This window comes from Falco punctatus, assembly GCF_963210335.1.
Source record: "Falco punctatus genome assembly, chromosome: 6".
Lineage (NCBI taxonomy): Eukaryota > Metazoa > Chordata > Aves > Falconiformes > Falconidae > Falco > Falco punctatus.
Window position 1 is genome coordinate 77,777,347 of NC_137585.1, and position 27,135 is coordinate 77,804,481.

The following is a 27,135-nucleotide window of genomic DNA, read 5'->3' on the forward strand; positions in this document are numbered from 1 at the left end:
ATGGGAACACGCGGCAGCCGTGCTGTGAGCTGTTAATAAAAGACCTGGAGGAGAAGGAAGGGAGACGGGTCCTGAGGGGCGGGGCCGAGTGCTGGGGGGCGGGGCCGAGTGCTGAGGCCGCAGCCAATACCTGAGAGGCTGGTTGAGGGGCGGGGTCAGGTCCTGAGGGGCGGGATTGAGTCCTGAGGGGGTGGGGGCGAGTCGCGAGGGGCGGAGCCAAGACCTTAGGGGCGGGGCCAAGACTTGAGGGGCAGGATCAATACCTAAGGGGTGAAGCCAATACCTGAGGGGCTAGGCAAGGGCGGGGCCAAGACTAGGAGAGGCGGAGCCAATATATGAGGGGTGTGGCCGAGCCCTGAAGAGCGAAGCCAAGACTAAGGGGACGGGTGAGGGGCGGGGCCGAGCCCTGAGGGGCGGGGTTGAGACCTGATGGAAGCAGTGAGGAGCGGGGCCGAGTCCTAGAGGCGGGGCCGAGACCTGGGGTCAGGGGAAGGAGCGGAGCCAAGTAATGAGGGGCGGGTCCAAGCCCTGAGGGGCCGGGCAAAGGGCGGTGCCGAGTCCTGAGGGGCGGAGCGAAGCCCTGAGGGGCGGGGTCACGTCCTAAGAGGCGGAACCAAGCTCTGAGGGGCGGTGCCGAGTCCTGAGGGGTGAAACCAAGCCCTGAGGGGCGGGAAACCGTTTTAAGGGGCGGAGCCAAGCCCTGAGGGGCGGGCCGACAGGCGGGGCTAACACACACGCATCCCCCCCCTTGCCGCCCGGTACCGACCGTCGCTGGCGGCCCTCGCGTTACGTCACCCTCGTGCCCGTGACGTGCCTCCCCCCCACGTGACCGGGGCGCGGTCGGCGGCCGCTCCCCGCCCCCCCGTGTCACGTGACGCCGGTGCCCCGGACCACGTGGTGCGGGCGATGGCGGCGGCGGCGGCGGCTCAGCCCGGCGGCGGCGGGGGCGGCGGCGGCGGCGGCGAGGCGGGGGGGCGGCTCCGGTGGCCGGGAGCCCGACCCGCCCCCGGGGGGAGGGGGTGAGTGGGGGGGGGCGGGACCCCCCGGGGGCCCCCGAGGGGCCGGGCTGGGCGGGGGGGCGGGGCGCGGCCTTTGCTGCCGGGGTGGGGGGGGGGGCCGGGGCCTGTCCCCGATTCCTCCCGCTGAACCCCCCCCACCCCCCCAGGGGCCTCCACGGATCAGATCATGCAGACGGGGGCGATCCTGCTGCGGGGGTGAGTGGGGGGCGTGGGGGGGCAGGGGTCCACGGGGAGGCTGTGGGGCCACGAAGGGGCAGGGGGTCTCGGAGGCGGGGGTGGTGGCGTGGGGCCATGACGGGGCGGGGGCGTCATAGGGCCACGAAGGGGCAGGGGGTCTCTAGGGGGTCGTGGGGCCACGAAGGGCAGGGGGGTGTCAGGTGTTTCATGGGCCCACGAAAGGGCAGGGGGTCTCAGGGGTGTCGTGGGGCCACAAAGGGGCAGGGGGGTCTCAGGATGTGGGCGGCCTCAAAGGGGCAGGGGGGCTTTGGGCCCATGAATGGGTAGGGGGTCTCTCGGTGGGTGTGTGGGTAATGAAGGGGGTCTCGGGATGTGGGGTGTTGTGGGCCCACGAAGGGGCAGGGGGTCTTTGGTGGGTTGTGGGTTCACAAAGAAGCAGGGGGGCTTGGGGTGTTGGGGGCTGTGGGCCCATGAAGGGGCAGGGGGTCTCAGGGGTGCTTTGGGGCCGGAAAGGGGCTGGGGGTCTCTAGGGGGTCGTGGGGCCATGTAGGGGCAGCGGGTCTCAGGTGTGGGGGGCTTCGGGGCCACGAAGGGGCAGGGGGTCTCTGGGGTGGGTGTTGGATAATGAAGGGGGTCTGAGGGTGTGGAGGGCTGTGGTGCCCCAAAGGGGCTGATGGTCTCAGGGGGGTCGTGGGCCCATGAAGGGGCTGGTGGTCTCGAGGTGTGGGGGGCTGTGGTGCCCCAAGGGGGCTGGTGGTCTCGGGGCGGGGGGGGGGGGGGGAAGGGCTGTGGGGCCACAAAGGGCAGGGGGTCTCGGGGAGGTCATTGGCCCACGAAGGCGCAGGGGGCCTCAGAGGGGTCGTGGGGCCATGTAGGGGCAGGGGGTCTCGGGCTGTGGGGGGCTTTGGGGCCACAAAGGGGTGGGGGGTCTCTGGGGTGTGTGTGTGTCAGATAATGAAGGGGGTCTCAGGCTGTGGGGGGCTGTGGTGCCCCAAAGGAGCTGGGGGTCTCGGGGGGTCGTGGGCCCATGAAGGGGCTGGGGGGGTCTCGGGGGTGTGGGGGGCTGTGGGGGCCAGAAGGGCCGGGGGGTGTCGGGGGGGGCTGCGGTGCCCCAGGGGGGTTGGAGCTCCCAGGGAGCTCCTGGGACCCCCGAGGCGGCCACCCAGAGCTGGGGGGTGGTGTCCCCCTGTGCCCCCCAGGTTCATCCAGGACCGCGTGGAGCGCTCGGGGGACAGGCAGGTGGTGGCGCTGGGGCAGGCGCAGCTGGGGGGCCCCCCCCCCAGCACCCCCAGCACCAAGCACCTCAGCGACTGCCTGCGCCGCATCGGCGATGAGCTCGACAGCCACACCGAGCTCCAGAGGTTTGGCAAGGGGGGGGGGGGGGGGGACACACTATGAGGGGTGGGGGTCCCCGGTACCCCTCCCCCACGCTAACCAGCCCTGCTGACACCCCCCCCAGGATGATCGAGCAAGTGGGGTGCGATGCCCCCAAAGAGCTTTTTTTCCGTGTGGCGGCCGAGATGTTCGCCGACGGCAACTTCAACTGGGGCCGTGTCGTCGCCCTCTTCTACTTTGCCTGCAAACTGGTGCTGAAGGTGGGTGCTGGGACACCCCCCCACACACCCTGGACCACCCTCCCCCCAGGCCCCCTCTGACCCCCCCCCCCTTGTTTATCCAGGCGCTTTTCACCAGGGTCCCTGACCTGGTGCAGACCATCCTGAGCTGGACCCTGGAGTACATGCGGGATCACGTCCTGGCCTGGATCCAGGCCCAGGGGGGATGGGTGAGCCCCTGCAGCCCCTCAATCCTGGGGGGGGGGGGGAGGGGGGGGGCACGGGGGGGGAGGGAGCTGGCTGACCCCGTTTTGTCGTCCCCCCCATGCATGGGATGGGAGGCCTGGGGTGGTTTTCCTTCCCAAAGGCTCAACCCTGGAGGGTTTACCTGTTATCCCACAAGTCCTGCTTGACTTTTTTTTTGGGGGGGGGGGGGGGGAGGAGGACCTCCCCCATGACACCCCCTTTACCCCTCCCTCTTTCTCCTGCCTGCAGCCCCCCCCCCCCCTGCATTCTGCTTTGTACTAATGCCTTTTCCACCATGGGGAGGGGACCTGGGTGCCTGGTTCTCTGCTGGGGGGGGGGGGGGGGTGACACGCCACAGCTGGGGGGGCCTGTGCCATGTGGCTGACGCCCACCCCCCCCACGCCCCCCCAGGAAGGGCTCCACTCCTACTTCGGCACCCCGACCTGGCAGACCATCACCATCTTCGCCGCTGGCGTCCTCACGGCCTCGCTCACCATCTGGAAGATGTCGTAGACTTTTAGAGGTGGGGGGGGGTGTCTCACCCCCCCCCCCCCCCCCCCCCTTTCTTCCCCCCCCTTCCTCCCCCAGGACTGGCCCCCTGCCGGCAGGGATGGTGCTGACCCCCCCTCCATCCCCCTGGGTGCTGTGCCTTCCAGGAGGGGGGGGCTTTTTAACAAACAACTTTGTTAGGACTCACCCCAAACTTTTTTTGGGGGGGCTGAGCTGGGGGGGAGGGGGCCCTCCCTCCCTCAGGGCAGCTGTGCCCCCCCCCCCCCCCAAACCTTCCCCTGACAGAGGGCAAACATACCTGGGGGTCACAGCTGAGACCCTGCGGGGATATGGGGAAGGGGGGGGGTGTCACGCAGCTTCAACCCCCTTTTGCCCCCCACCCCCAGCCGTGGTGCTGGGGTCCCCCTGATGCTGGGGGGGAGGGGGTCTGCAGCCCCCCCCACAGCCCCAGCCTCGGAGCGGTTTGACCCCCAGGACTTGTGGTGCTTTGCTGCCCCCCCTCCCCAATGTGACGGGGGGGGGTGTGGGGTGTCTTTGTGACCCCAACAACGGAGCTGTTGGGCATGTGGGGGGGGGGGAGGGTCGCAGCCACGGCTGCAGGGTGGGTATTTATTAGGGCCCCCCGGGTGCAATACCCCCTCCCTGGGGCAGAAGCCCCCTCCTGGTGGTGGCTCTCAGGGGGGGGGGGGGGGCCATACGCCCGTTTACACCCCCTTCCTCCCCCCCCCCCCACTTACGAAGGTCCCCACTTTGCAATCAGTGTCCCCAAGAAGTGTTGCCCCAAGGCAGGGGCAGAGTGACACATCCACCCCCCACCCCCCACCCCGTGCTCTTTGGGATGACGTCATGAAATGATGACGTCATGAAATGATGACATCATTACACGATGATGTAATGGGGGACCCCCCCCTCTGGCTGGGGGGGCCCTGCCTTCCTCCTGGTTTTCTTTTGTGTTTCTTTGGTCCCCTCCCTGCCCCCCCGTGCCCCGCCCCCCCCCCTTTTTTTTTTTTTTTGTACCTTGTTTTGTATTTCGGGTATTTTGATGTTTGGAAATAAAGGGGAAACGGAGCTGCGCGCCGCTTCGTCTCAGGCTGAGGCCACCAGCCTGTCCCTGTCGTCGTGTGTCGTGTCCCCCCCCCAGCTATCGTGACACACACACACACACACACACCCCCGCCCTCCAGAAATCCCCTTGTGGGGCCCCAAGGGAGGTGGCCTTGCCCTGCCCATGGTGGGGTGGGGGAGGGGAGCTCTGTGGGTCCTGGGGTGCAGGATGGAGGGGCAGGAGGGCGGGGGACTCCTGGAGATCCCATGGGAGACAGGTATGGGGGGGGGGAATACGGGGAGGGTGTGCGGGGGGGGGGGGGGGGGGGGCAGGGAAGCAGAACCACTTTCACTTCACTTTAGCCGTGTAAATGGGGGGTGGGGCTGGATACCTGGGTTATTTCTAGGGGTTCGGGGGTGGGGGGGGGTCACCTGTGGGTCTGGGGGGGTGGCTTCCCATTTGCTCCTCTATGTGCCCCCCATCCCCTCCCCCAGGTGCCAAGAGCATCTCCTGCATTGTGCGGATTGGGGGTGCCGTGCTCCGGGGGTGAGTCTGGGGGATCCCCCTGCCCCAAGGGCTGGGGGAGGGCCCCCCCTCATCTTTCCCCCCCCCCCCCCCAGGTTTGTTCTCAGCTTGCTGGAGCAGGAGAGGGGGCTGCCCCGGCAGGTGCCCCCTGAGGAGCTGGGGGGTGAGGGGGGGGGATGCGACCCCCCCCGTGGCCTCGCTGAGGGCAGCCGTCCTCCGGGTTTGGGGGCACCTCAGCCAGGACCCCGAGCTGAACAGGTGAGACCCCTTGGGGTGCACCACAGCTACCCCCCCCCCCCCCTCCCCCAGCCTCACTACTGTCCCCGTGTCCCCAGCCTGGTGGGGACCCTGGCTGGCCGCCCCCCCCTGCCCACCCTGGCGGAGATCTCCGAGCAACTCTTCCACGATGGCATCAACTGGGGGAGGGTCGTCGTCTTCTTCTATGTCACCTACCGGGTGGTCCGGCAGGTGGGGCTGGGGCCTGGGGGAAGGGGGGTACCCAGACACTGGGGGCTTGGGGGAAGGGAGGGTGAAGGGAGCTCCCCCCTCCCCCCCATCCAGAGGTAGTGGGGTGGTTGGGGTCAGGGGGGCTTGGAAACCCCTTGGGGAGGGGATACCCAGGCCCCCTGTGGGGGGTCCCTGATGCTGGGGGGAGGGGGAGTGTGACACCCAGGTCCCCACAGGCGCTGTGGGGTGACCACCCCCTCCGGACCATCCTGGATTGGGCTGTATCCTTCCTGCAGCGGCACCTCTCCACCTGGATCCAGCACCAGGGCGGCTGGGTGAGGATGGGGGTTAGCCCCATGGGTGTGGGGGGGCTGTGTCTGAGGCTGACCCCCACCCCCATGACCCCCTCCCCTCTCTCCTTGCAGGGCTCTATTCTCAGCTACAGCCCCCCACAACCCAGCCAGAACCCCTGTGCTGGGGGGAGCCCTGAGAAGTAAAGGTTGAAGGGAGGAGCTTGGTCCTGGGGGGAAGGGGGGGGGGGCTACTACCCCCCCCCCCCCCCCCGTCCTTCCTGACACACCCGCCTCCCCGTTTCGGGAGCAGGAGAACCCTCGACTCAGCATCTCTAAGGGACCAGGTTCCTCTTTTATGGCCCCCGGGGCTGAATCAGCTCCTTTGCCTTCCCCCCCCCCCCCTTAACCCTCGTTCATTAAACTCTAATTAACAACCAATTGCAGCCTCACCAACTGGGTCAGCACCAGCACTGACACCCCCGTCCCCCCAAATCAAGACACCCCCGTCCCCAACTTCCCCAGGTCTGCTCCTTCAGCTCTGCCTCCCCCCCGCCCGGGCTCCTTATGCCCCCCCCAGGCTAAAAGGGAGCCGGGGGTCCCCTTGAGCTGCTTCCTCCCCCCGGGGCAGCCCTCACCTCCCCCCCAGGGGAGAGGGACATAGTGTCCGACACCCCCCCCCCCCCCCCCGCCTTCTTGCCCAGTCATGCTGACTCGGACCGTGTGACAAACAGGGACAAGGGCCAAGGCCACCCCGTCGGGCGCCTGGGTTCTTCCGGGGAGGGGAAGGGGCGGGGGCTTGGGGGGAGGGGGGATGCTGGCTGATGTGGTCCCTTCCCCAGCTTGTGGGGGGGATGAGGGGGTGGGGCTGGTTGGGGAAGGGATGCGAAGGCAGGAGGAGGGGTAGGCAGGGGAGGGGTGGGCAGGCCCCCCCCCCCGCGATGTTTGGGGGCTGGGGGGGGGAGAGCACGCGCTCGTGGGCCTTCCTCCCCCTCCCCCCCCTTTTCCCCGCCCACCGGCGGTTGGATATAAACCCCCCGCGGGGCTTTGTGCGGGCAGAGCCGCGTTCTCGCTTCAACAGTGCTTGAACGGAACCGGCTCTTCCCATCCCTGCATCCATCCCTGCATCCCTGCATCCATCCATCCATCCCTGCATCCATCCATCCATCCATCCATCCATCCATCCATCCCTCCGCCATGGATTCCCAAATCCGCCAGAATTACCACCGCGACTGCGAAGCCGCCGTCAACCGCATGGCCAACATGGAGCTCCACGCTTCCTACGTCTATCTCTCCATGGTAAGATCCCATGGGTTCCAGAGACAACCCCCCCACCCTCTCCTCCCCCCTCCTCATTCCCCACCCCCCATCCCCTACATCACAGGGGCGCCGCCGCCTGCGGGAGGGAGATAAGGGGAGGGCGCGGCGGCTCGCGCGCGCGGCGGGGGGGCCCCCCCGCGGGAGCCGGGGGAGCGGGGTGGGGTGGGGGGGGGTCCTCACCCGGAGGTGGGGGGGGGGTCTCCCGCAGGCGTTCTACTTCGAGCGGGACGACGTGGCGCTGCCGCGCCTGGCCCGGTTCTGCCTGGCGCAGTCGCACGAGGAGCGGGAACACGCCGAGGGGCTCCTGCGGCTGCAGAGCCGGCGCGGGGGGCGCGTGCTGCTGCACGACGTCAAGGTGGGGGGCGGGGGGGGCACAGCTGCGGGGGGATGCTGGGGGTGCTTGGATTGCGTTTGGGGGGGGGAGACAGCTGCATGGGGGTGCTTGGGGGGGCGCGGCTGCTTTGGGATGCTTGGGTTGCGTTTTGGGGGGCGCAACTGCTTTGGGGGGTGCTGGGGGGCACAGCTGCAGGTTGGGGGGTTGTTGGGGGGCACGGCTGCATTGGGGTGCTTGGGCCGCATTGGAGTGCGTTTGGGGGGGACACAGCGGCCCTGGGGGTTCTGGGGGACACGGCTGCATTGGGGTGCACGGGGTGTGTATGGGGGCACAGCTGCCTCGGGGTGCTTGGGCTGCATTTGGGGGGGCACAGCTGCAATTTGGGGGGCACAGCTGCTTGGGGGGGGTGTTGGGGGGGCACAGCTGCATAGGGGTGCCCTAGCTGAAGGGGGTGACACCCCTCGGCGTGCCCGGGCCGCGTGGGACACGTGCCTCCCCGTGCCCCCCCAGAAGCCGGAGCGCGACGCCTGGGGCTCGGCGCTGGAGGCGCTGGAGGCGGCGCTGCAGCTGGAGAAGTCGGTGAACCAGGCGCTGCTGGACCTGCACCGCCTGGCCTCTGAGAAGGGGGACCCCCACGTGAGTCACCCCCCCACCCCCTGAGACACCCCTGGGGGGGGTCCCCAACCTTGAGGGGTCCTCACTGTGCTTGCGGGTCCTTACCCCAGGCGCCCCCCCCGCCCCAGTGTCTCCACCTGGACTCACTGGTCTCACCCCTGCGCTTCCCTTGGGGTGTCCCCTGGGGGTCTTTACCCCTCCTGCCCCCCCAGCCCCCCTGACTCCCCTCTCCCCACAGCTCTGCGACTTCCTGGAGTCCCACTACCTGGGCGAGCAGGTGAAGGCCATCAAGGTGCTGGGGGACCACCTCACCAACCTGCGCCGCCTGGCCGGGGGGGCCGGGGGGCCGGGGGAGACCCCTGCTGGGCTCGCCGAGTACCTTTTCGACCGCCTCAGCCTGGAAGAGCGCAGCTGAACGCCCCCCCCTCACCAGCAACGGGCGGACCCCTGGGACCCCCCCTCCCAGGTCTCCCCTTCCCCAGACCCTGCAACCCCCCCGCCCCATCCAAGGGGGCTCACCTGCTGGGGGTCTCCCCCCCCAGCATGACTCCAATAAAGGGTCTGTCTTTGCTCCTTTCTCTGCCTTCTCTGAACACCTCCCCTCGCCATGGGGGTCCCGCTCTCTGCCCCCCCCTCCCACCACCCCAGCACTTTGAGGGCTGGCTGAGGTTGTGCCCATCTTGTCCCCTGGTTGTGGGGGTGACATGGAGGGAGCAGGGATGGGGGAGGGGGCACTCCTCTGCAAGCAGCACCCCTGGGAAAACGCTGGGGGGGGGGCAGGAGGATGTTACAGCTCCTGAAGCCCCCATGGGGCTGGGTGGGAGCTGAGTGCCAGGGCAGGCGGGGCGGGGGGTGATGGTGGCCGCTGGGGAGCACGTGTGGCTGCCGGAGGATGTGATGGTGGGACTGGTGCGGGGAGGGCCACATCCTGCGGCACACGGGAGCTGCAGTCCCGGCACACTGGTCACCATCCATGACGGGGGCTGTGGTCCTGGGCACCAGGTTGCTGGTCCGGCGTGCTGGTCACCATCTGTGCTGGGAGTTGGTGGTCTCCAGCACTGGGCTGCTGGTCTGGCATATTGGTCACTATCCGTGCCGGGAGTTGGTGGTCTCCAGCACCAGGCTGCTTGTCCAGCACTGGTCATCATCCATGCCAGGAGCGATGGTCCTGAGCACTGGGTTGCTGGTCAGGCACACTGGTCAGTGTTGGTGCTGGGAAAGGTGGTTTCCTGCACCAGGTTGCTGGTCCGGCATGCCAGTCACCATGCATGCTGGGAGCTGTGGTCTTGCACCAGGCTGCTGGTCCAGCATGCTGGTCATCACCCGTGCCAGAAGTGGTGGTCTCTGGGCACCAGGATGCTGGTCTGGCATGTTGGTCACTGTCCATGCTGGTCTCTAGCACCAGCTTGCTGGTCTGGCATGCTGGTTGCCATCTGTGCCAGGAGTTGGTGGTCTCCAGGCACCAGTTTGCTGGTCCAGCATGCTGGTCGCCATCTGTGCTAGGAGTGAGCGGTCATCTCCAGCACCAGGCCACTGGTCCGGCACGCTGGTTGCCATCTGTGCTGGGAGTTGGTGGTCTCCAGGCACCAGGCTGCTTGCCCTGCACGCTGGTCACCGTCCATGATGGGAGTGGTGGTCTCCGCCACAGGGCTGCGGGTCCAGCATGCGGGTCGCCATCCATGATGGGGGCTGTGGGCACTGGGCTGCTGGTTTGGCATGCTGGGAGCAGTGGTCTCCAGCACTGGGCTGTTGGTCCAGCACGCTGGTTGCCATCTGTGCCAGAAGCGGTGGTCTCTGGCACCAGACTGCTGCTCTGGCACACTGGTCACCATCCATGCCAGGAACTGTAGTCCCTGGCACTGGTCCAGCAACACTGGTTGCCATCCATGATGGAAGCTGTGGTCTCCCCCACCAGGCTGCTTGTCCAGCACACTGGTTGCCATCCATGCCAGGAGTTGTGGTCTCCGGCACCAGGATGCTGGTCCAGCACACTGGTTACCATCTGTGATGGGGCTGTGGTCCCTGGGCACCGGGCTGCTGGTCCAGAATGTTGGTTGCCATCCGTGATGGGACACGATGGTCCATGACTCTACTCTGGTCCCGTGTCCTGAGCCCCTTGCTGTGCTCCTCAGCACTCAGTAGCTTTTTGGTTCCAGTTTCTTCTCCCATCAGGCTCCTCCTTTGTTCCTCTGATGGTGCTGTGACCCCATCACGATGCCTCCTGAGACCACCCTTGTCGCTGCAGCCCCCTTGACTGGGCGTGTTCAGGCCATTAGCTGGGCGTCCTCAGGCTCCTGGCCAGGCATCCTCAGCCTCTTGGCCTGGTGTCCTCAGGGTCCTGTCTGAGTGTCCTCAGGCTCTTGGTTTGGCATCCTCAGGGTCTTGATCTGGTGTCCTCATGCTCTTGGATCAGCATCCTCAGAGTTTTGGTCTGGTGTCCTCAGGGTCTTGGTCCAGCATCCTCAAGCTCTTGGCCTGGTGTCCTCAAGTTCTTGGCTGGGCATATTCAGCTCTAAGCTGAGGGTCTTCAGGCTCTTGGTCCGGCACTCTCAGGATCCTGGCCTGGCGTCATCAGGCTCCTGGCTGGTGTCCTCAGGCTCTTGTTTCAGCATCATCACGCTCTTGGCCAAGCATCCTTAGACTAATGACCAGGCGTCCTCAGGCTCCTGCGTCCTCAGGCTTTCAACTGGGCAATCTCAGGCTCCTGTCCCGGTGTCCTCAGGCTCTGGTCCAGTGTCCACTGGGTCCTGGCCAGGCATCCTCAGGCTCTTGGCTAGGTGTCCTCAAGTTCTTGGCCAGGTGTATTGAGGTTTTCAGCCGGGTTTCCTCAAGCTCCTGTCTGGTGTGCTCAGGCTCTTGTGTTGGAGTCCTCAAGGTCCTGGCCTGGTGTCATCAGGCTCTTGGTCGAGCATGCTCAGGCTCTTGGTCCAGTGTCTTGAAGGTCCTGGCCCAGTGTCCTCAGCCTCTTATTCTGGTGTCATCAAGCTTAGTTGAGTGTCCTCAGGTTCCTGGTCCGGTGTCCTGAGGCTCCTGCCTCAGTGTCCTTAGGCTCTTGTCTCAGCATCATCAGACTCTTGGCCCGGTGTTCTCAGGCTCCTGGCCAGGTGTCCTCAGCCTCTTGTTCCCGTGTCCTCAAGCTCTTGGCCAGATGCCCTGAGGTTCTTAGATGAGTGCTTACAGGCCCTTGGCCGGGTGTCCTCAGGCTCGGGGCTGGGCGTCATCAGGGTCTTGGTCCATTATCCTCAAGCTCTTGGCTGGGTGTATTCAGTTCTAAACTGGGGGGTCCTCAGGCTCTTGGTCCCGGTGTCCTCAAGTTCTTGGCCAGGTGTCCTCAGCCTCTTGCACTGGCATCCTCATGCTCTTGATCTGTCATCCTTTGACTCCTGGCCCAGCATCCTCAGGCTCTTGGTCCTGGCCAGGCGTCCTTAGCCTCAGGCCCGGTGTCCTCAAGGTCTTGGCCGGGCGCTTTCAGGCTCTTAGCTGGGGTCCTCAGGCTCTTGGTCTGTTGTCTTCAGGTTCCTGGGCTGGCGTCCTCAGATTTTTGACCAGGCATCCTCAGGCTCCTGCCTGGTGTACTCAGGCTTGTGTTGGCGTCATCAGCCTCTTGGCTGGGCATCCTCAGGGTCCTGGCCAGGTGTCCTCAGGCTCTTGTTCCAGTGTCATCAGCCTCTTGGCTGGGTGTGCTCAGGCTCTTGTCTTGGTGTCCTCCATCTTTTGGCATCCTCAGCCTCTTGGCCCAGTGTCCTTAGGTTCCTGGCTGGGTGTCCTCAGGTTCTGTCATATCCGGAAATTTCTTGGAACAGGGTGGGATGACGGGATGGGATGGCGGGGCAGGATGGTGGGGAGGGATGATGGGGTGGGATGATGGGATGACAGGGTGGGATGAGCCACCTGGGATGGCCCAGCTAGGGTGGGGTGCGCATGTGGCTTCAGGGGATGCTTCTCGTTAGAGCTGGCTGCAGTTTCTGCCAGACTGCAGTGAGGGGCAGGCACTGGGGGCATACTGGGGGGATGCCGGGAGGCACTGGTGGCATACTGGGGGGATGCCGGGAGGCACTGGGGTGATACTGGGATGATGTTGAGAGGTGCCCGGGGGATCTGGGAGGCACTGGGAGGATACTGTGGGATACTGGGGTGATACTGAGCAGCACTTGGGAGGATGCTGGGGGTTACTGGGAGGCCCTGGGAGGATACTAGGGAGATACTGGGAGGCATTAGGGAGTTGCTTGGAAGCACTGGGGTGATACTGGAGGTGCTGAGAGGATACTGTGAGGTACTAGTGGACACTGGGGGGATAGTGGGAGGCACTAGGGGGATACTCAGGGGATGCTGGGAGGTGCTGAGGAGATGCTGGGAGGTACTGGTGGAGTACTGGGAGGCAGTGGGTGCTGCGGGTGTCGCCCACCGCAGTGCATTGTGGGAGTGGTGGGCGGAGCTGGCCGTGTACCAAGCCGACGTGGCCGCCAAGGATAGCAGCCAGGTGGGCACTGGGAGGGACTGGGGCAATACCATCGAGACGTGGCGGACCGCCCTCCCAGCCCGCCACGCCGAATACCATAGAGTTGGGGGACCGCCCTCCCAGCCCGCCCCATAGAGACCATAGAGAGCTGGAGGACTGTCAGCCCAGCCCGCCATTCGGAAGCGAGCCGACCCCTTTACGCGGCGACGCGGAATGGTGGGGCCGGAGGGTAGCGGGACGGGGACGGGGTGGCCAGCCCCGCCCCGTGTCTCCCCCGGCCCTTCCGCGCCCCCCCTGCTTTGCCGGGAGCTGTGGGGTCCCCGCGAAGCCGCCCGGTACCAGGGGGATTCCAGGGGGGGGCTCCAGCGCCTCGTCCCCCCGGCGCCTGCTCGCATTCCGGCCTGCGCCGCGCTGCCGCCGTGAGGGGGGGCCTGGGGGGGCTTTGGCTCCGGGGGGCGGCTAATGAGTTCGGGGGGGGCGGTCGTGGGGGAGATACAGGCGTCCTGGCAGATGTTGCGGGGGGCTGTTGGGGTCCTGAGGGGGATAACGGGGTCTGGGAGGGTGGTCCTGGGGGGTTATTTGGGTTCGGGGTGGGGATCATGAGGTTTGGGGGTGTCCTGAGGGAGATGTTGGGGTCCTGGGGGGGCTATCGGTGTCCGGGGGGGGGGTCATTGGGTTGGTACTTGGGTCTTGGAGGGGTCTGGGGGAGTTACTGGGGGTACTGGGCTTCTAGGGGGGTATCGGGGCCCGGGGGGATTATTTGGGTTCTGAGGGGGAGAAGTGGGGGATAATGAGGTTTGGGGGGGACCTGAGGGTGCTGTTGGGGTCTTGGGGAGGTTAATGAGGGCTGGGGGGTTCTGGAGGAGGCTGTTGGGGTCCAGGGGGTCCTGGGTGGGGGTAATGAGACCTGAGGAGGTCGTTGGGGTGATCTTGGGGTCCTGGATGGGGGTTGGGGGGGGGGGTATTTGGGTTTTGAGGGGGGTCTAGGAGTTTTAGGGGAATCCTGTGAGGGGGATTGGGGTTGGGGGGGGGGCTGTTGGTGGTCTGGGGGGGTTAGGTGTGGATCTGGGGGTCCTTGAGGGAATACTAGGGTGCTGCAAGGGTCGGGGGGGCTGAGTGGGTTTGGGGGGTCCCAGGGTCCCTGATCTCCCCCCACCCCATTTCCCTTCCAGCGGGTGCTGCTGCCCCAGGGTACCCCGAGAGTGTCAGCCCGGATTACCTCCAGTACCAGTGCTGGGATGCGCTCCAGGTGCCACTGGGAGGGACTGGGGGCCGCTAGGAGGGGTACTGGGAGCACTGGGAGGGATTTGGAGGTGCTGGAAGGGGATTATGGGCTACTGGGAAGCACCTGGTGGCCAGTGGGAGGGACTGGCAAGTTAACTGGGAAAGAGGTGGGTGTGCAGGGGGTTGGTGGGAGGTGACTGAGTGGTAACTGGGAGGCACTGGGAAGTGGCTGGGGGTACTGGGAAAAGGCTGGGAGGGCACTGGAATGGGGGTGGGCTGGGCAGGTGGACACTGAGAAGGGACTGGGCGGTTAGTGTGGGTTACTGGGAGGATCTGGAGGGCAGTGGGAGGGATGGGGAGGAACTGGGAGGAGGCGGGATGGGCTGGGAGTAACTGGGAGGTAACTGGGAACACTGGGCAGGCACTGTGCAGCACCCTGACGGGCGCCTTGGCCACCCGGGCAGTGCTCCAGGCCGTGGGGGTGGGGGACAGCGCTGCCACCGTCACCGGGGCCACCCTCACCTGGGTGCTACGTGGTGAGTACCCCCAACCCAAACCCCCCCCAGTTTCACCCCAAAACCACCCTTGGCCCCCACATCCATGGCTGAACCCCAAATCGCCCAGTCTTACCCCCAAATTCATCTGTTTGACCCCCAAGCCCGTCTTTTGTTTCAGAATTTCCCAGTTTGACCTCAAAATCAGCTTCAGCACCTGCGAAAAAATCATTTTTCGCTCCAGAATTTGTCTTGAATCTCAAAATTCCTCAGTTTTACTCCCAAATCTGCTTGGGCATCCCCGGTTTCACCCCAGAATTCACTACTTTGACCCCAAAAATTTCTCTTGGACTCCAAAACCTCCCATTTGACCCTAAAATGTTATCCAGAAAACCCCCAGATCTTTCAATATCACCCCAAAATCTGATGCAGCACTCCCCAACCCCCAAATTTTCGCCCCAGAATCTTAGCTGGAATCCAAAATCCAGACCTGTCCCCAAAATCACCAAATTTTAACACAAGATTCCCCTTCTTGATCCCCAAATCTCCCAGTTTAACCCCCAAATTTCCCAGTTTGACCCCCAAGTTAGCCCCAGTGCCCCCCAATCTCATTTTTCACCACAAAATCTTTTTTTAAACCCCAAATCTCCTAGTTTGACCCCAAAATGTGTTCCAGAATCACCCAAATGTGCCTGTTTTAGCTCATAATCTGATCCAGCAACCCCCAAATCCCCCATTTCCCCTCCTAAATCCCAGCTGGACCCCAAAATCTCCCAGTTTGACCCAAAAATATGCTTTGGTACCCCTTCCCCCCAGTTTAACCCCAGAATCCTTTTTGTAATCCAGAATGCACAGCTGCCCCCCCAAAATCCTCAAGTTTCACCCAAAATTCCCAGAGTTCATCCCAAACCTATTTTTTAACCAAAAATCTCTCAATTTGACCCAAAAATATGCTCAGGTAATGCCAGAATCCCCTACTTTCACCCCAAAATCCCCCTTAGGACCCTCAAAATTGTCCAGTTTCACCCCAAAATACTGTTTTTAACTAAAATCAGCCGATTTTACCCCAAAACGTTTCCAAAATCCACCATTTTCACCCCAAACCCCTTGCGACCCAGAATCCCCCAGTTTTACCCCAAAGTCTTCTCCAGCACCTCCAAACCCCACCAGTTTCATCCCCAAATTCCCCCTTTGGCTCCAGAATCCCCCAGTTTGACCCCAAAACCTGCTCTGGCAACACCAAAACCCCCTGGTTTCACCCCAAAAATCCCTTTTTAACTAAAATCCCTCAATTTTACTCCAAAATCTTTCCAAAATTACTATATTCACCCAGAATTCTATCATACCAAACTGCTGTAGTTTGCACATCAGAATCCTTAATTTTCACTCCCCTCCCGCACCAAAATTCACCATTTTTTACCCCAAATCGTCCATCTCCCAGATTTTTCACTTTCACCCAAAATGGCTTGATATTACTTCAAAATCAGCTAAACCCAAAATACTCCTGATTTCTCCCCAAACCTCCCCATGTTCAGAATCCTCTGTTTTCATCCTCACACCCAAACCCTCATGTTTTCACCTCAAAATGCCCCCGCACCCAAAATCCCCAAATTTCACTCCAAAACACTCCACAACCCCAAATCCCCCATTTTCAGCGCAAAATGCCCCCACACCCAATCACCCCAAATTTTACCCCAAACATTCCACACCCAAAATCCTCCATTTTCACCCCAAAACACCTGCACCCCAAATATCCCTGTTTCACCCCAAAATCCTGCTGTAGCCAGAATCCTCTATTTTCACCCCCAAAATTGCCCCATACCCAAAGTTGCCCAGTTTCACCCCAAACTGGTGCCCTTGCAGATGGGGTGGGGATGGTGACACGCATCGCCTTCGCCTGGCTCCAGGGGTGAGCACTGGGACGCACTGGGAGTGTACTGGGAGCATGGGGAGGCTGTGCTGGGAGCTACTGGGCGCAACTGGGCCTTACTAGGAGATGGCCGTGGGCATTACTGGGAGCTACTGGACCCTACTGGGAGGTGGTACTGAGTGTTACTGGGAGTCACTGGGCATTACTGGGAGGTAGGTATTGGGTGTTACTGGTAGCTACTGGTCATTACTGGGAGGTGGTAGCGGGCCTTAGGTGGTAGCTACTGTGTCTTCCTGGGAGCACTGGGAGGTGGCACTTGGGCCTTACTGGGAACTATTTGACCTTACTGGGAGGTGGCACTGGGCCTTACTGGTAGCTACTGGGCCTTAATGGAAGGTGGCAGTGGGACTTAGTGGTAGATACTGGCTCCCCCCCTAACCCGCAGGACCCGCCTGGACTGTGAGGCAAAGCAGTGGCGGTGAGTCCCCGCCCCCCCTTCCCCGCGCCCCGCCCCCGCTTCCCCCCTTCCCCGCGGCCCCGCCCCCCCTCACGTGCGTGGCCCCGCCCAGGCTGGCTGCTGACGTGCTCAATGACGTGGCGCTGGTGCTGGAGCTGCTGGCGCCTGCCTGGCCCCCCCACCGGCCCCGCCCTCCTGACGCTGGCGGCTGCTGTCAAGGTAATGCCCCGCCCCCCTTCCCCGCCCCCAGCGGATGGGGGAGGCGCTGGGGGACACGGGGTGGTGCTGGTGGGTACTGGGAAGCATTTAAGTGACAGTGTGGGAGCACTGGGAAGTGCTGGGGGGGATACTGGGGGCCACAGGATGATGCTGGGGGATACTGGGAGGCATTTGGATGGTACTGTGGGAATACTGGGAGCTGCTGAGGGGGTACTGAAAGGCACTGGGGGACACTGGGGTGATGTTGGGGGCTACTGTGAGGTACTTGAGTGACTGTGGGAATACTGGGAGCTGCTGGGGGGATACTGGAAGGCACTGGGGGACACGGGTGATGTTGGGGGCTACTGTGAGGTACTTGAGTGACTGTGGGAATACTGGGAGCTGCTGGGGGGATACTGGAAGGCACTGGGGGACACTGGGGTGATGTTGGGGGATACTGCGAGGCACTTGGGTGGTACTTGTGGAGTACTGGGAGCTGCTGGGGGGATACTGGGGAATACGGGAAGACATTTGTGTGATACTGCCAGAATACTGGGAGGTGCTGGGGGGGATACTGGGGGACATTGGGGTGATGCTGGGAGATACTGGGAGGAGTTGTGTGATTGTGCAGGAGTAGTGGGAGGTGCTGGGGGGATGCTAGAGGGTGCTGGGGAGATACCGGGGGACACAGGGTGATGCTGGGGAATACTGGGAGGCATTTGGGTGGTACTGTGGGAATATTGGGAAGTGCTAGGGAGATACTGGGGGATACTGGAAGGCACTAGAGGACATTGGGGTGGTGCTGGGGGTTACTGGGAGGCACTGGGTATGCTGCTGGGGGTATTACTGGGAGGTGCTGGGAATATACTGGTGGATACTGGAGGGCACAGAGTGATGCTGAGGGGTACAGGGAGACACTTGTGGATACTGGCAGGCACGGGAGGTACTGGTGGGGTACTGGGGTGGTGCTGGGGATAATGGGAGGCAGTGTGGGGATTTTGGGGTGATGCTAGGGGATATTGGGAGACAGGTGATACTTGGGGATACTGGGAGGCACGGGGGGGATCCTGGGGTGATGCTGGAGGACACTGGAATGCACTGGGGGGATACTGGCGGACACTGGGAGGCAGTGGGTGACGCAGGTGCCCCTGCTGCAGTGCATTGTGGGAGTGGCAGGCGGGGCGACGCGGGCAGCACTGGCTGTGCACCAGGCGCGGAGGGACAACATGGCCGACGTGGCCGCCAAGGACAGCAGCCAGGTGGGCACTGGGAGGGACTGGGAGGGGAACTTGGTGGGACCGGGCCATCACTGGGGGGGACTGGGAGAGACTGGGACAGTACTGGAAGAGACTGATCGGGGACTGGGACATCTTTGCGAGGGACTGGAAGGGGCTGGGAGGGGAATGGGGGGCACTGGGAAGAACTGAGGGTAATGGGGTGGGACTGGGAGGGCAACTGGGTGTTACTGGGAGCACTGGGGAGGGACTGGCAGGGGATTGGGGGCAATTGGGAGGGACTGAGAGGGCAGCTGTGTTGTACTGGGAGCACTGGGAGGGCCTGCAAGGGGATAGCGGGCAATTGGGAGGGCAACTGCTGTACTGGGAGCACTGGGAGGGTCTGGGATAGGGGCAGTGGGGAGGGACTGGGAGGGCAACTGGGCTGTACTGGGGGCAGTGGGAGGCAGGAGGTGGGGTTACTGGTGTTACTGGTGTGTACTGGTGGGACTGGGCAGGAGACGCTGGTGAACGGGACGGGGCTGCTGCTGGCACTGCTGCTGCTGCCACTGCTGGAGGGGCGGCCATGGTGAGCCCCGGGGCATGCTGGGAAGAGGGAGTGGCCTCTGGGAAAGGGGGCGGGGCCTCTGGGATGCTCAGGGAGAGAACTAGTGCTTCATGGGGAGGCAGGGCTTAAAGAGAGGGGGTGGGGCCTCGGGTTTTCCAGGAGGGGATTAGTGCTTCATGGGGAGGTGGGGCTCAAAGAGAGGGGGCGGGGTTTGGGGGTGGGGCTCCTGGGCAAGTTTGAGGCCCCCCCCCAGGGGCTGATGGGACATTTTGACACCCTGCTACCCAGGGGGCTGATGGGATTTTGGGGGTACCCCAGGGGCTGAAGGGATATTTTGGGGTCCTCTAAAGGCTCATGGGAGTTTTTGCCCTGCCCCCCGCCCCCCCTGCCGAGGGGCTGATGGGACATTTTGAGCCACCCCCCAGGGCTGATGGGAGACTTTTCTCCCCCCCGCTTCAGGGCTGATGGGATTTTGGCCCCCCCCAGGGGCTGATGGGATGTTGGGGCTCCCCCAGGGGCTGATGGGAGGTGTTTCTCCTCCCCCAGGGCCTCTTGGGAGTTTTTGGGGCCCCCCCAGGGGCTCATGGGAGGTTTTGCACCCTTGCCCCCAGGGCTGATGGGAGTTCCCCCCCCCCCCCCAGGGTGATGAGGTTTTGGGGGTGCCCCATGTGCTAATGGGATTCCCCCCCCTCCCGCAGGGACTGATAGGATTTTGGGGGTGCCCCAGGGGCTGATGGGAGTTTTTGGGGCCCAGGCTGACCGTGCTGGTGGTGACGCTGCTGCTGGTGACCCACCTGGGTGCCAACGTGGGGGCGGTGGGGGCCCTGCGCCTGCCCACCCTCAACCGGCCCCGCCTGCGCCTCGCCCTGGGCGGGGCCTTGAGGGGTGTGGCCCGGGGGGATGGGGCTTTGGCCCACCACCCCATCTGGGAGGACGGAGGCATCATCAACGTCCCCAGCCCCGAGGATGTCAATCCCCGTGAGCCCCTGCTGCCCGGTGAGTCACAGGCACCTTGGGGTCACCCCCTGTGTCACTCACCCCCACATGTCACCCACCCCTGGCACCCACCAGGTGTCACCCCCTGCCCCTGTGTCACACCCCTCTCCCCCAGTGTCACCCCTTGGTGTCACCCCCCCTGGTGTCATCACTTGGTGTTACCCACCACTGTGTCACCCCCAGATGTCACCCCCTTGCCACTGTGTCAACTCCCCTCCCACAGTATTACCCCTTGGTGTCACCCACACTGGTGTCACCCTCATGTGTTGCGTTTCCCCTCAGTGTCACCTTGCTATGTCACCCACCTCTGACACCCACTAGGTGGCACACCCCCCCCCCCCCCCCCCCCATGTTACCCCTTGGTGTCACGCACGCTCGTGTCATCCTTCAGTGTCACCCACTGTTGTGTCAGCTCGTGTCATCCTTCAGTGTCACCCACTGTTGTGTCACCGTCGTGTCACGTTCTCCCCTTGTGTCACATTCCCCCTCGATGTCACCTCCCCATGTCACCCACCTCTTGACAGCCACCAGGTGTCACCCCTCCTGCATCATCCCTCACTGTTGTTCTGTCCCGTGCGCCCCTCCTCTTGGTGTCACCCACCCTTTGTCACTGTCCACCGCCCTGGTGTCACACATCCTTGTATCCTAGTGTCACCCCCCTTGTGGGTCACCCATCCCTGCTAACCCCAGGTGTCACCTGATGTCACCCCATGTCACACAATGTCACCCCATGTCATTCATTGTCACCCCCATGTCACCCCACACGTTCTCCAGTGTAACCACTGGGTCACCCTTGTGTCACCCGGTGTCACCCCACATCACCCAGTGTTACTCTCAGTCATCTGATGTCACACTCTGTGTCACCCAGTGTCACCTGCTGCCATCCCTGCCATCACTTGGTGTTACCCTGTGTCACCTCTATGTCACCCAGCATCACTGTCGCCAAGTGTCACCTGGTGTCACCCCATGTCACTTTCTGTGTCAGTTGGTGTCACTATGTGTCACCCCACTTTGTCACCTAGCATCAGCCATATGTTGCTTGGTGTCACCCTCATGTCACACAGCACCCCCTGGTGTCACTTGGTGTCACCCGCCTGTCCATGTCACTCAGCATCACCCACGTGTCACCTTTGTGTTACCCCACGCCCCCAATATCACTCCTGTGTCATATAGCATTGTCCAGTGGTGCCTGGTGTCACCCAGTGTCACCTGCATGTGACCCAGCAACCCCCAGTATCACTCTTGTCACCCAGTGTTGTTCAGTGTCACCCCCACATCATCTGGTGTCATCTCTGCGTCACCCAGTGTCAGCATTATGTGACCCAGCGCCCCATGGTATCATTCCAGTGTCACCTGGTGTCACCTTCATGTCACCTGGTGTCACCTCCATGTGACCCAGCAACCCCCAGTGTCGCTCCACTGTCACCCAGTGTTGTCCAGTGTTACTCTTAAGTCAGCCAGCGTCACCTGTTGTCACCCCACTATGCCACCTGGTGCCACCCAGTGCTCCCTGATGTCCCCTACTGCCACCCAGTGTCACCCCCATGTCACTCAGCATCACCAGGTGTCACCAGTGTCATCTGGTCTCGCCTGGTGTCATCCCCCCACATCACTCTGTGTACACCCCCGTTTGTGTCCGTGTCTGGTGTCACCCTGTGACATCACCCTGATGTCACTCTGATGTCACCTGCTGTCCCCGCAGGCTTCAGCACCCGCCTGAACCTCCATTTGGGTGCCCCCTTGCACCGGCTGGTCAAAAGGTGAGTGGACCTCAGTGTCTAGGGGGGGACAACGTCAGCGTCTGAAGGGGGGGACCCCGGTGTCCGAGTCTCCCCTCTTTCCTGCCCCCCACTCCCCCGCAGCGAAGCAGAGTTCAAGAAGGCGCTGGAATGTGGCACCGAGGATTACATCATTGTGCTGCGGCCCTCCCAAGGTGGGACCCCCCCTGCATGCTGGGTGGGTGGGGGTCCCAGAGACACAGGTGTCTGGGGGGGTCCCAGGTGTCCCCGGGGTGGGTGGGGGTCCCGGGACCCAGCTGTCCAGCCGGGACCCAGGTGCCCCTGGGGTGGGTGGGGGTCCCGGGGACCCAGGCATCCAGGGGTGACCCAGGTGGGTGGGTGGGGTCCCTGGATGTGTGGCACGGGTGGGGGGGGTCCCGGGGACCCAGGCTTCTGGGGGGTACCCAGGTAGGTTGGGTGGGGGTCCCAGGGCGTGTGGTATGGATGTGGGGGGTCACAGGGACACAGGCTCCTGGGGCTGGTTGGGTGGGGGCATCCCAGGGACCCAGATGTTCAGGTTTGGGTGGAGGGGGGTCCCAGTGACCCAGGTGGGTGAATGGGAGTCACAGGGATCCAGGCTTCTGGGGTTGGGTGGAGGGTGTCCCAGTGACCTAGGTGGGTGGTTGGGGGGGGTCCCAGGGACCCGGGGTTCAGTGGAGGATGTCCTAGGTGGGTGGGGGGCTCCCAGGGACCCAGGAGTCTGAGTTTGCGAGGGGGGTGGGGTCCCAGGGCCCCAGGAGTCTGGGGTTGATTGGGGGGCATCCCAGGGACCCAGGTGGGTGGGGGTGGGTCCCAGCTCCCCAGGTGGGTGGGTGGGTTCCCAGGTACCCAGGCATCTGGGGTTTGGGGTGGGGGGTATCCTAGGGGACCCCAGGGAGGGGCAGGTCACAGGACCCATGTGCCTGGGAGGGACCCAGGAAGGGACCTAGCCATCCAGGTGACCCCCACCCCCTACTAGGGTGGGTGGGGGTGGGGTTACGGCAGGGGGCCCCCCCTGACACCCCCCTGCGAGCCTGCGCCCAGGCCCTGCTGCTGGAGGAGCTGCTGGGCCCTGACCTGCCCCTGGGGGCACCCATGGGTGCTGCCCTGCGCCCGCTCCAACGCCGCCTGCGCCACTGCCGTGAGTTGTCTGGGGGGTGCCCTGGAGGATCTGGGGTCCCTAGGGGAGGAGTGTGGGGACCCTGGGGTGCTTTGGGGGGGGCATGGAGGGGTTTGGGGGGGACCACAGGTAGAGTTTAGGGGGTTTCTGGGGTGGGGTTTGGGGGTCCCTAGGGTGTCTGAGGGGGGCTAGGGTGGTTTGGGGGGTCCAAGGGGGGACTTTGGGGGAGCCTCTGGGATCATTATCATTTTGGGGGGTCCTGGGGTTGGTTTGAGGGCGGGCTGGAGGGGTTTTTGGGTGCCTAGGAGGGTCCCTGGGGTGGTTTGGAGGGTTCTGGGGGGGGGGGGGGGGTTGGGGGTCACTAGAGGGGTTTTTGGGGACCCTGGGATGCTTTGAGGGGATCCCTAGGAACTGTTTAGGGGGTTCCTGGGGGTGTCTGGAGTCATTAGGAGGATTTTGGGGTTGCCTGGAGGGGTTTAAGGGTCTTGCGGGGGCGGGTTACGGGGACCCAGGATGGCTTTTGGGGTCCCTGGAAGTGTTTGGGGGGTCTCTGGGGTCAGTTTAGGGGTGTCTAGGGGGGAGCTGGGGGGCCCTGAGGTGGTTTGGGGGTGTCAGGGGTTGGTTTGGGCAGTCCCCGGTGGGGTTTTGGGGTCTAGGGGATTTGGGGGGACCCTGGGATGCTTTGGGGTGGCCCTAGAGGGATCTTGGGGTCCCCAGGAGGATCTGGGTGGTCCCTGGGGTGGTTTTGGGCGGTTTTGGGTGTCTTGGGGAGGGGTTTGGGGTCTCTAGAGGAGTTTGGGGGGTACCCTGGGGTGCTTTTGGGAGTCCCCTAGGAACGGTTTAGAGGGTTTCTTGGGGGGGAGTCTGGGATCCCTAGGAGGGGTTTGGGGGTCCCTGGAGGGTTTTGGGGGGGGTTGGGGGGACCATGGGTGGATTTTGGGGCTCCTGGAAGTGTTTGGGGGTCTCTGGGGTGGTTTGGGGGTGTCTGGTGTCAGTTTGGAGGGTCTCTGCAGGGGTTTTGGGGGCCCTGGGGTGGTTTGGGGGCACCGTGGGGGGTGTTGGCATTTGGGGGTACACTAGGGACCGTTTAGGGGGTTCCTTGGGGGTTCTGGGGTCCCTGGAGGAGTTTCAGGGGGTCTTGGAGGGATTTGGGGGGGACCCTGGGAGGTTTTGGGGTCCATGGGGCAGTAATGGGGTGTCCCTCCCCCGCAGCGCCGGGAATGGTGCCGTGGGGAGTCGTGGCTGAGAGCTCCCGCCTGTGGCGCACGCTTGGCCCCGCCTTCCTGCGTGGTACGTGTCATCACGTGTGTCATTGCGTGTCATCACATGTGTCATCACTGTGTTGCATGTCATGACATGTGGCAGCGTGCGTCCTTGTGATGTCACACATTGTCACCTCTGCTGTCATCACATGTCACTATCTGGGTCCCACCTGTTGTTGGATGCCCTTGTGACATCATGCGTGTGACCTCCAAGCCCCCCCCCCAGTGACATCACGTCACGTGTGTCATGTGCCACCACCCTGTGTCATCACATGTCACCCCGTGACCCTGCTGTGCCTGTTCCTACGTGTCACCATGTGACCTCACACCTGGTGGCGTGTGGTGGCACGTGTGTCATCCTGTGACGTCATTGTCCCGCAGGGCTGGCGGCCGCTGGCTGGGAGACGCACCGGCACCTCCTGGCCCCTGATGAATGGCAGCTCGAGTGGGCAGGGTCAGAGGGTGGGGCCTCAGGCAAGCCCTGCCCCTCACCCCACCCCCAGTAAACTGGCTCCACCCAGCTCCGGATTTACCCAAAATCGGCCCAAAATGGGGCAGGGGAAGGGCCAAAATGCATATTTTTGACAATGGGTCCAAAAAACCATTTTTCCATTATTTTTAAAAATGTACATTCTGCTGATGAGGCGTTTCCCAGCGGTTTGGGGCCAGGTGGGGGGTTCTGGTGTGATTTGGGGGGATTTGAGACATTTCGGGGGATTTTGAGGCATTTTGGTGAATTTTGAGGGGAATTTGGGGATTTTGAGGCATTTGGGGGACTTGTGAGGCATTTGAGGGGAATTTGGAGGATTTTGAGGCATTTTGGTGGTATTTGGGGGATTTTGAGGCATTTTGGTGGAATTCAGGGCAATTTGGGGGATTATGAGGGGAACTTGGGGGATTTTGAAGCATTTTTGGTGGAATTTGGGGCATTTGAGGGATATTTGGAGATTTGGGGACAATTTGGGTTTTTTTGAAGCATTTTTGGTGGAATTTGGGGCATTTGAGGGATATTTGGAGATTTGGGGACAATCTGGGGTTTTTTGAAGCATTTTTGGTGGAATTTGGGGCATTTGAGGGACATTTGGGAATTTCAAGACAATTTTGGGAATTTTGAGGCATTTGAGGGGAATTTGGGGGATTTTGAGGCATTTTTGGTGGTATTTGGGGTATTTGAGGGGAATTTGGAGATTCTGGGGCAACTTTGGGGATTTTGAGACATTTTGGTGGAATTTGGTGGTTCTGAGACGTTTTGGGGCCTTTTCAAGAAACTTGGGCTCTTTTGGGTCCTTTTTGGGCTCCTTTGAGGGTTTTTTGGGGCTCATGTGGGGGCATTTCTTGCTCATTTTGGGGGTTCATTTTTGGGGTGTTTTTGGCTCATTTTGGGGCATTTCAAGCTCGTCTGGGGCCATTTTGGGATTATTTGGGGTGTTTTGGTATTTTGTGGGTTTGGGGTTCGTTTTGGGGCATTTTGGTGTCATTTTATGGCTGATTTGGGGGTTGGAGCATATTTTGGTGTGTTTGAGGGCTGTTTGGGGCTCATTTGGGGGCATTTTAGTCTTTGGAACCAGTTTTGACTTGTTTTGGAGTGTTTTGACTCCAAAATCCCCATTTTGGGGGGTTTCAGGCTCATTTGGGGCAGTTTTGAGGCAGTTTGGTCTTATTTTGATGCATTCTAGTCTTGTTTTGGGCAGTGTTGGGGTTGTTCTGGGCTCATTTTTGGGCGTTTCAGTGCATTTCGCGCATGTTGGATGAAGTACCCCTGGAGGAAGTTGATGATGGCCATATAGATCAGGGTGTTGATGTCCACCATGTGGTTCCCTACTGGGTCCTCACAGGGTGGGGCTGGAGACTGGGTCAAGATGGGGCTTATTAGGGAAGAAGACATGGTGACCATCCTGGGCAACCACCTTGGGTTGGCCAAGGAAGGCCCATGGGCACCAGGGTGGCCATAGGGTAGCTGTGGAGGTAGTTCTGGGTCAAGATCAGTTTCCCAAGGGACCAAGACATGGTGGCCACCTTGGGTTGGCCAAGGAAGGCCCATGGGCACCAGGGTGGCCATGGGGTAGCTGTGGAGGTAGCTCTGAGTGACGATCAGTCTTCCAGGGGAAGAAGACATGGTAGTTGTCTTGGGGAACCATCTTGGGTTGGCCAGGGTGGGCCCGTGGGCACCTGAGTGGCCATGGGGAAGCTGTGGAGGTAGTTCTGGGTGACAGTCGGTCTTCCAGGGGAAGAAGACATGGTGGCCATCTTGGGTAACCATCTTGGGTTGGCCAAGGTGGGCCCGTGGGCACCAGAGTGGCCATGGGGTAGCTGTGGAGGTAGTTTTGGGTGACAGTCGGTCTCCCAGGGGAAGAAGACGCAGTGGCCGCCTTGGGCAGGTCAGGGTGGGTGTGGGGTGATGCCGGGGTGGGTGACCAGGCGAGGGGATGGGGGTGGCCATGCCGGGCAGCACCGTGAGGAGCTTGGGAAGCACCTTGAGGTGCCACAGGCAACACAGCCATGTGGCTGCTGCGCCATCACCTGTTGGGGGGATTTGGGGGGATTGCTGTGGCAACGGGGGGGCAGAGTCCCCCTGTTCGCTCGCAGTGTACCTCCCCAGTGCTCCCAGTGCCACCCTGGTGTGTCCCAGTTACACTGCACTGCCTCCCAGTCCATTTCCAGTCCCTCTCAGTGCCCTCCCAGTCACGTCCCAGTCCCTCCTTATGGCCCCCAGTCTGCTCCCAACACCTCACATTCCACTCCCAGTCTTTCCCTGTGCCCCTTAATTTCCCCCCAGTGCCCTCCTTGTGTTTCCCAGTACTTGCCAGCAGCATCCCCACCCTTTCCCAGTTTCTCCCAGTGCCTCCCAGCTCCCCTTGGTCCTCTCCCAGTGCCCCTCAATACCTTATCGGTGCCTCCCAGTCCCCTTCCAGTGTCTCCCAGCATCCCCCAATCCCCTCCCAACTGCACTCAGTCCCTCCCAGTGCCTCCCAGTTCCTTCCTCGTGTCTTCCAGTCCCACCTGGTCTGTACACCAGTACTAGGAGATGATGCCTGTTCCTGGGGGCAGGCTGGGCCATGGCAGGTCCCTGGTACTGGGGTGCTGCAGGAGGTGGGGGGTGCTGGGGCAGGGACCTGTGATGTTGGGGGGCAGCACCAGGGGGTAACGCTCCACCAGCCCCTTGTAGCCCCCAGTGGCACCTAGTGCTGCATGGTCCCCAGTAAGGACCAGCATGTGTGTGTGTGAGGTATAGCGTGCCTTCCCAGGGCTCCTGCTGTCTCCTCCCAGTAGAGCCCAGTACCTCCTCCAGCACTTGCCTGGAAGGCCCAGGACCAGTGTAGACCAGTATCAATCAGTACAGACCAATATGGCACTAAAGTGCCACCTCCCAGTCCCCCTCCAATGCACCTCAATCCTTCCCAGTGCTTTCCACAGCCCCTCCATGCAACCCCAGTG

The 27,135-nt window shown here is 62.7% G+C and overlaps 3 protein-coding genes across 12 annotated transcripts; all 3 read left to right on the forward strand.

The window, feature by feature from the left end:
- Positions 1–883: 883 nt before the first annotated feature.
- BAX (BCL2 associated X, apoptosis regulator) lies at positions 884–6,253 on the forward strand. 5 transcript variants are annotated; one of them, XM_080391869.1, is made up of 11 exons: positions 884–1,019; positions 1,166–1,214; positions 2,396–2,557; positions 2,656–2,791; positions 2,875–2,979; positions 3,407–4,827; positions 5,045–5,096; positions 5,171–5,333; positions 5,411–5,543; positions 5,759–5,857; positions 5,948–6,253. In XM_080391869.1, exons 2-6 carry the CDS (start codon positions 1,186–1,188, stop codon positions 3,506–3,508), a joined length of 534 nt encoding a protein of 177 aa, XP_080247995.1. In that variant the 5' UTR covers positions 884–1,019; positions 1,166–1,185; the 3' UTR covers positions 3,509–4,827; positions 5,045–5,096; positions 5,171–5,333; positions 5,411–5,543; positions 5,759–5,857; positions 5,948–6,253. The 5 variants fall into 5 exon arrangements, with proteins under 5 accessions (XP_080247995.1, XP_080247998.1, XP_080247996.1 ...); XM_080391872.1 differs by lacking the exon at positions 2,875–2,979; XM_080391870.1 differs by lacking the exons at positions 884–1,019; positions 1,166–1,214; positions 2,396–2,557; ... (1 more) ...; positions 2,875–2,979; positions 5,411–5,543 and having other exon boundaries at positions 4,550–4,827.
- Positions 6,254–6,848: 595 nt separating this feature from the next.
- LOC308065685 (ferritin, higher subunit-like) lies at positions 6,849–8,657 on the forward strand. Its single transcript, XM_080391873.1, has 4 exons — positions 6,849–7,111; positions 7,341–7,487; positions 7,977–8,102; positions 8,320–8,657. The coding sequence occupies exons 1-4, from the start codon at positions 7,010–7,012 to the stop codon at positions 8,494–8,496; spliced, it is 552 nt and encodes a 183-aa protein (XP_080247999.1). The 5' UTR covers positions 6,849–7,009; the 3' UTR covers positions 8,497–8,657.
- A 4,013-nt stretch (positions 8,658–12,670) lies between these two features.
- RUSF1 (RUS family member 1) lies at positions 12,671–24,340 on the forward strand. 6 transcript variants are annotated; one of them, XM_080391482.1, is made up of 13 exons: positions 12,674–12,875; positions 13,713–13,789; positions 14,229–14,300; positions 16,574–16,606; positions 16,698–16,804; positions 17,926–18,042; positions 18,516–18,586; positions 19,320–19,561; positions 21,264–21,321; positions 21,424–21,542; positions 22,298–22,459; positions 23,651–23,728; positions 24,082–24,340. In XM_080391482.1, exons 1-13 carry the CDS (start codon positions 12,754–12,756, stop codon positions 24,204–24,206), a joined length of 1,383 nt encoding a protein of 460 aa, XP_080247608.1. In that variant the 5' UTR covers positions 12,674–12,753; the 3' UTR covers positions 24,207–24,340. The 6 variants fall into 6 exon arrangements, with proteins under 6 accessions (XP_080247610.1, XP_080247608.1, XP_080247605.1 ...); XM_080391479.1 differs by having other exon boundaries at positions 12,675–12,959; XM_080391481.1 differs by having other exon boundaries at positions 12,677–12,959; positions 21,424–21,494.
- Positions 24,341–27,135: the final 2,795 nt, after the last annotated feature.

Coding starts and splice junctions, on each gene's coding strand:
- BAX (XM_080391868.1), top strand. CDS start 4,734: ATGGTGGGGTGGGGGAGGGGAGCTCTGTGGGTCCTGGGGTGCAGGATG. Junction 5,334..5,410: donor CAGGACCCCGAGCTGAACAG/GTGAGACCCCTT, acceptor CCGTGTCCCCAG/CCTGGTGGGGACCCTGGCTG. Junction 5,544..5,758: donor CCTACCGGGTGGTCCGGCAG/GTGGGGCTGGGG, acceptor AGGTCCCCACAG/GCGCTGTGGGGTGACCACCC.
- LOC308065685 (XM_080391873.1), top strand. CDS start 7,010: ATGGATTCCCAAATCCGCCAGAATTACCACCGCGACTGCGAAGCCGCC. Junction 7,112..7,340: donor CCTACGTCTATCTCTCCATG/GTAAGATCCCAT, acceptor GGTCTCCCGCAG/GCGTTCTACTTCGAGCGGGA. Junction 7,488..7,976: donor TGCTGCTGCACGACGTCAAG/GTGGGGGGCGGG, acceptor GTGCCCCCCCAG/AAGCCGGAGCGCGACGCCTG.
- RUSF1 (XM_080391479.1), top strand. CDS start 12,754: ATGGTGGGGCCGGAGGGTAGCGGGACGGGGACGGGGTGGCCAGCCCCG. Junction 18,043..18,515: donor CCGCCAAGGACAGCAGCCAG/GTGGGCACTGGG, acceptor GGGACTGGGCAG/GAGACGCTGGTGAACGGGAC. Junction 19,562..21,263: donor CCGTGAGCCCCTGCTGCCCG/GTGAGTCACAGG, acceptor CTGTCCCCGCAG/GCTTCAGCACCCGCCTGAAC.